This window comes from Belonocnema kinseyi, chromosome 7 (assembly GCF_010883055.1).
Source record: "Belonocnema kinseyi isolate 2016_QV_RU_SX_M_011 chromosome 7, B_treatae_v1, whole genome shotgun sequence".
Classification (NCBI taxonomy): Eukaryota; Metazoa; Arthropoda; class Insecta; order Hymenoptera; family Cynipidae; genus Belonocnema; species Belonocnema kinseyi.
This window is the reverse complement of record NC_046663.1, coordinates 53,089,951-53,096,387: the sequence shown is the minus strand read 5'-3', so window position 1 is coordinate 53,096,387 and position 6,437 is coordinate 53,089,951. Positions and strand designations below refer to the sequence as shown.

The 6,437-nt window shown below is 33.5% G+C and overlaps 1 protein-coding gene across 1 annotated transcript in view; it reads right to left on the bottom strand.

Annotated features, from left to right (window-relative positions):
* Window positions 1-5,768, bottom strand: part of LOC117176031 — a 29,545-nt gene extending 23,777 nt beyond the window's left edge. Inside the window, exon 1 of the mRNA XM_033366005.1 lies at window positions 5,348-5,768. Within this exon, the coding sequence (XP_033221896.1) occupies window positions 5,348-5,414 (67 nt within the window). The 5' untranslated portion in view covers window positions 5,415-5,768. The remainder of the gene's footprint in view (window positions 1-5,347) is intronic.
* Window positions 5,769-6,437: the final 669 nt, after the last annotated feature.

Below are 6,437 nucleotides of genomic sequence, written 5' to 3'. Positions count from 1 at the left end.
TAATCGGGCGCAGTGACAGTTGAGATTTACTTTGGACAATTAAACGCTTTCTACCACTTAAAATGTGCGCGATTGTTAATATTAAATGGAGTTTATGATGCACTAATAATAATTTACATTTTTTTCGATTGTAGGCGATAACTATATTGAAATATCAAGAAACGTGATAAAAACAACAAACTTGACCTCCAAATGCATTACACGGATTTCAGGGAAATTCATTTTCGCGATACCAGACGAAAAATTGGCTACTGTAAGTTAATATATTTCTATAACAACTAAATTTTTTTCTAATCTGAAGATAATACAATTATACATAATCTGTCGAAAATAATAATCTTTCGAACTTAGCAAATTTATCCAAATTCCTGATTTACGAAAACAATTTACATAAAGTAACTAAATGTGTAACTCTTCTTACTAAACGTTTTACCTAATCCAAGCGTACACTTTCTTTGAGTTTAATATATTCTCGATTCACTTGTTCGCCTCAAGAATTTTTTTTCCGTGTGACACAAATTTTGTACTAAATCGTCTAAACCTTAAAAAAATTAATATAAGCAATAAAATTTGCACATTCGTTGCAAATAAAAAATGTAGTATCTCCACACACGTAATCTATAATTATTTTTGGAGCATTTTCAGCGATTTCTAGCGGAGAAAAAAAGAAACTTTGAACGTCGATAAAGTCGAGATCACGTGACTAAGTTCGTTCACGAAATTTTTGTGTAGAGAATGAAATGATTTTAATTTTTTTTCGTCCACACGGATTTAGATATCGTGTTCCGGATTTCGGAAGTTATACCGAAAGCACTAAGGAACGTTTCTATATCAAAATGTTCATAATTACGAAGAAATTGTTCTAGTAAAATACTACAGGAATAGGAAATAAACTTTTAACGTCGATAAAGTAGATGCCTCGATTTAAAAAAGTCGAGGAACATCTTAGAATGTAATACTCGAAAATCCGTCCAAGTCCCATCTTGAGAAATGTGCATCTTCAGAAAATAATTAAAATTTTCTAATGGTTATATATTCTTGTGGATTTTTGTCACAATTTATTGTGACTATTATTATTGATGATCCAAAAACTGGGCCCTTATGATTAAAATTTAAAACACTAGTCGAACCACTATGATACGAACCCTGATGGCTCTTTTATCTTTATCGAGTATTTTGCTTCAAACCAGTCACGCCCCTCACCCTCCGTTTCCGCTAACAATGCCCCTCAATCAACCGCTTGTTTTACGGGCATTCTTTCAAAAGGTAAATTTAAATTCAAAAGGGAACTTTTAAATGATTTTTTCAATAAAAACGTAATATTGTTTTAAACCCTACTTTGCGTTCTCATTGCGACAATCGCGATTAACAACAATATTGACGCACGTTAATCGTCAGTTGCGCTTTTATTAACGGAAGATAGTGGATTACGTTTGTACTGCTTTTTAAACAGAAGTAGTTGATATTATAAATCTAGTACCATAATTAAAAATGTAATACGGCGAATCCAATATGATAGTTGAAGAATAAAAATTTTGTTTCAGATTTCATGAAATCCCAATTTAGAGGTTTACGAGGTTTCGAATGACAAATTTGAAGTAAAACTTACAAATACCACTATGGTGTATCCTTATACGTGCCTAACTGAGTAGAATCAAATAAATCGGAGATTCCTATTAAAAATTCAAGATATTTAATCAGAAAACATATGACAGAGTGGAAGGTTCTTTCTAAAAGTTATAAAAAATATTAAACTGAGAACTCACCACCGATTAATATAACAGATTTGAAATGCTGTACATAAATTAACTTTCTGACGAAAATTGACGATTAGCTTAAAGGTTATGTCTACAGCATTTGTTGGTACCAATGACGAGGACGATTAAACTACTCGCGTGCTAAAGCGTTTACATATATGTATATTATATTGCGTGACTGCAGGTCCCTGCACTTCGTCCTTGCATTTAAAAATAAGTTAGTCAAGAATCACGCCTTCTATAAAAAAAAACATTTGAGAAAGTATTTCCGTTACACCGCAAAGGCCAAAAATTTCCGATAACGACCATTGTTCAATGCAAAAAAAAAATTTTTGGCACAGATCAACATAAATTAATTGATTAATAATTTTTACGTTTTTAAATTAATTTTTTCAAAATCACGAAAAATATTGATTTTTGAAAAAAATGTTCACAAAAGTTGTAGATTCGTTGATACACATATTGTTTATATTTATAGTTTTTTATAAAATTAATATTTTACGAGGAAATTGCTAAAAACTTATTTGAGATTTTGGTTACAAAAAAATTTCGAAACTGGCAATATAAGTTTTTAAAAAAGTTTTAGAGAATAAACTTTTATCAACAAAAAATATTCGAAGTTCTAATTGTTTTCAAAAAAAAATTGAGGCTCCGGATTCTACAACTGCTTATAGAATTTGTCGCCTGAGAATGGGGAGGCCTCTAACCGCTTGTGTTTAAGCTACGTCCATGGGCCACCTCACTCTCAGGCGATAAATTCTAAAGGCGTTTAGAGAATTCGGCGCCTCAATTACCACCACCAAGATGCGTGGTTTTTTTGGGCGTTAGAAAAGGGGTCGGCATGAGTGGTGGGAGGGGGTCTGGGCCATTTAAAATGCCCAAGATTAGGACGCGTAGTTTTTTTTTGGCCGTTGAAAAAGGGGGTCGGCGTGAGTGGTGTGAACCACACCCTCTCCACCCACTCACGCCGAACTGCTTTTCCAACGCCCAAAAAAAAACATGCATCCTATTAGTGGTTTTAAATATTTTTTAATGATAAAAATTTAATCTTTAAAACTTTTTTCGGGACACTAATATCACTAGTTTTGACATTTTTTATGATACAAAATCTAAAAAATCATTTTTATAATTTTCCTCAATAACAAATATTAATTTGAGAAAAAAATATAAACATAAAAATACATTATTTCAGTGCCGATCTTATTTTATTCGTCATTCTCATCCGTTTTATTCTCATTTGTAACAACTTCTTGGCCATAAAACAAATTTATTTCTCGAAAAAAAATGACATAAATACAAAAAATGTGTTTCGACGAGATCTACAACTTTTGTGAAAACTTTTTTTTTAAAATCAATATTTCTCGAGATTAAAAAAAGTCTAAATTATTAATAACTTAATTTATATTGATCTGCTCAAAAAAAAAAAAAAAAAAACGTTAAGTACGTGCAACTAGGGTCTGAAAGGAACCCCCAGGCCAAGTATGAAGTCAATATTGCTTGACTTTTTCGGAAGTGTATCCGATAACTCTAAAGCTGTTGTTATATGTTATTATAATGATAGCAATTGCTTATTGCCTTAATCCGCTGGTTTAAACCTTGATTTATTTTTTTGGTGGAAGACCAGCCAACTTTTGAGATTATCTTATTAAGCATCCTTTAACGAAAATATGACGTCATATTCATAAATTGACATCTGCGCAAACACTGCCATTGTAAAATTTCTTTTGAAAAATGAAATCATCAAAATTGCACAAAGTTCTTATTTTATCTACTACGGACAATCGAACAGACGAAATTGTCAAAGAATGCTCCTCATAGCTAAAAGAAGTAATCTTTAGTGGAAATAACTGGACATCGGGTGTTTTCAATCGTCAACTTGAACTTAAACTTAAATTAAAAGTTCAAGGGGCTGTAGCTCAGTTCATGTACACTGAAGAGAACTTTAAATTATAAAAAAAGATAGTGATATAAGACGTCCGAAAATAAAAGTAAGAGAGAAGCAATTTTACGCATGTTCCTTTAAATGCATGAGGTATTTTTCGTGGAAATGTGTGCCTTCCTAAACCTGGTCATGAACGTATGTTTCTTTTATAAATGTGTTCAAACTGCCTATGTGTGCTACTCTACTGTATACATACATCTGCATTCCGCCGCATGCGCTTGTGTTGCACACTCACTTGGCAACTGAACTTGTGTGGCGCACGCCCATCGCCTGAGCCAATCAAAGCCTTCTACGTCATATCGTACGATGTAACGGAGAGACTCACCCACGTGGTAAGTCTACTTCTCCACCACACGCTATTTCGGTATCGTAAGAAATCTTTTTGTCCACTTAACCAGGCAGATAATTCTAGAATCCTCCTATTTTTACCAATTTTCTCCTCTCTTTGTCATTCTTATGACATAAAAGGAATAAAATGTTAGTAAATATTATTTAAAAATCTTATCCTCGCAATGCATTCCGGCAAGTTTCTCGACCAGCTGTTGCTGAGTTGAATGAAACTAACAAACGGTAGATTTTAAAAAATAAATTACTTAATTAATTAAAATAAATATATAAAATATTAAAATTGATAAATTAATAAATATATTTACGTGAGTCGGGGTTTAGGTATAAGATTTAAGATATTGTTTAGAACACGCGATGTTGATTTAATCAATTACTTAACATTCCAGAATCGTATCAAGATTCTCTTGGGGGATTATCAAGACATTTTTCAAATTCTCTCCTTGAATTATAAATCTAAGCCAGAAACGAACAATTGTTTAGATTTTATTCCGGAAGTGATTAATGATAAGTTAGTCAAACTAAACGAGGAAAGGCTTAATTAGAAGAGCACACGAGGAAACATAATTGCACAAAGACAAAAAGTATTTGACTTTATAAATCCTGAGGAAATACAGCCATTTTGAATAAATATACGATTAGAGAATCATCAACAATATAGTTACGTGGAAGACCTTGAGACCAAGACTTCGATTATCATAAAGTGTTATAAAAGATTTGCTTAGAACTTATTTGCATTAGCAGAGATAAATTTTTCGGTAATACATATTGTTGTAAAAATCCTCAATTTCTTCTATACATTGCTAAAATTATTCACATTTAACACTTCTCCTGAAGTAAGTGCTTCGAAATGACAAGTATCCACACGCTGCTCTTCCTCAATGAAAAATTTCAAGGGCAATCTGAATAGGGTAGGTCAGTTTTTGTTTCAACTCTGTCCTACCTAATTTCGAATGTCAGACACTCCTTAATGCAAGTAAGCAGAAATGCATAAATCAGGAAGAAGAGAAAAAGGAGATTCGTGTCATAAACAGTCTCCACAGGCACTTTTCAGAAAGGGAGAGTTGTTGCGTCGAGCAACTTTTTCCCACTTGTCGGCCGATAAGGCAAGGTCATCCATCAGACAGACCACACGAGGAAAAATCATATAGATAACTGATGAATCTGCTTGTACGAATCACAATTATGACGTTCGAATTCCGCGCCACTTTTTCAAATCATTAAGGTCAAAACAGTTGACATTTGTTTATATTTTGTACTTTCGGAAGATGCTGATAATAATTCAAAGCAAATTACAACTCACCGGAGTAGAAGGCTGTCAAAAGTAACGCAAACCAGGATGAGTTTTGTTTCTCCATCAGATTACGCATCTTCTTCTAAAAAGTACTTTATTTTAAACTTTTTCAATAAGAAATTAACAAATTATCTGGTACAGGCGCACTTTAATTTCAACTGAATTCGCACAGAACCACTCGAAAAGTCAATTTCAAACTTGTTATCGGTCTCAAATTAATACACCGACCGGCTAGTGGTTCCCAATAGTCAAATCTGAATCGGTCCGTCTTTGGGAATTCAAAATTGCTTGTAATAAACTCGGCACGACCTGGAAAACGTCTTTTTTTATCAAAATGTTCACAATTTTTGCGGATTTCCGTCGAATCTGTTCACACATCAAACGTATCGCGTAACGTTCTGAACAGACGGCCGTACGCGACTGAATTCTTGTGGAAGAGATTTTGGCGGCATACGACTTTGAAGAAAACAGAGTTCGTGCGCATGTGTGACGCTCACGCCACTTTATCCCCCTCTTTTTCCACGTCTCTGTGTTACAGAACCACTTATGTCTCCCACCCTGCCGGTCATCGCGCGAGCGAGCCTTTCCACCCCCTCCTCCTACCTCTTCCCCGTGTCTGCTCTCTGTCACCCTTTTTTGAACGTCCTCCTATATGCATACATACCATACCCTGTTCATATCATATGTGTCATTTATGATTTGTCGAGTCTCATACCGGAGCCTGAAATTCTTCCATTTGAGACTTCTGTATGTGAGATGGATATTTCTGCGAATCGCTACCGCTGTGGGAGCGAAACCCTTTTATATATGAGGATCAAACTTCGTTTAATTTCAGGTCTGATGGATAATTGGATTTATCTTTTATTTATAGGTTTGAAATATTAAATGAAAAAGAAATTTGAGAACAAATTAAAAAGAAAAGAGGTAATTTATTGGAGGAATATTTCTTCGAATCTTGTCCCAATATCTTTCTTATTTTTCGAAATCCTGGTCAGTTTTTGTTTAAAAATAATTTAACGATTTCATTATTCATAAAAATATGATTAAATCATTTTTAGCATTGGTGAGCAAAATAATTTTTTTTTCCTTTTGTAATTTT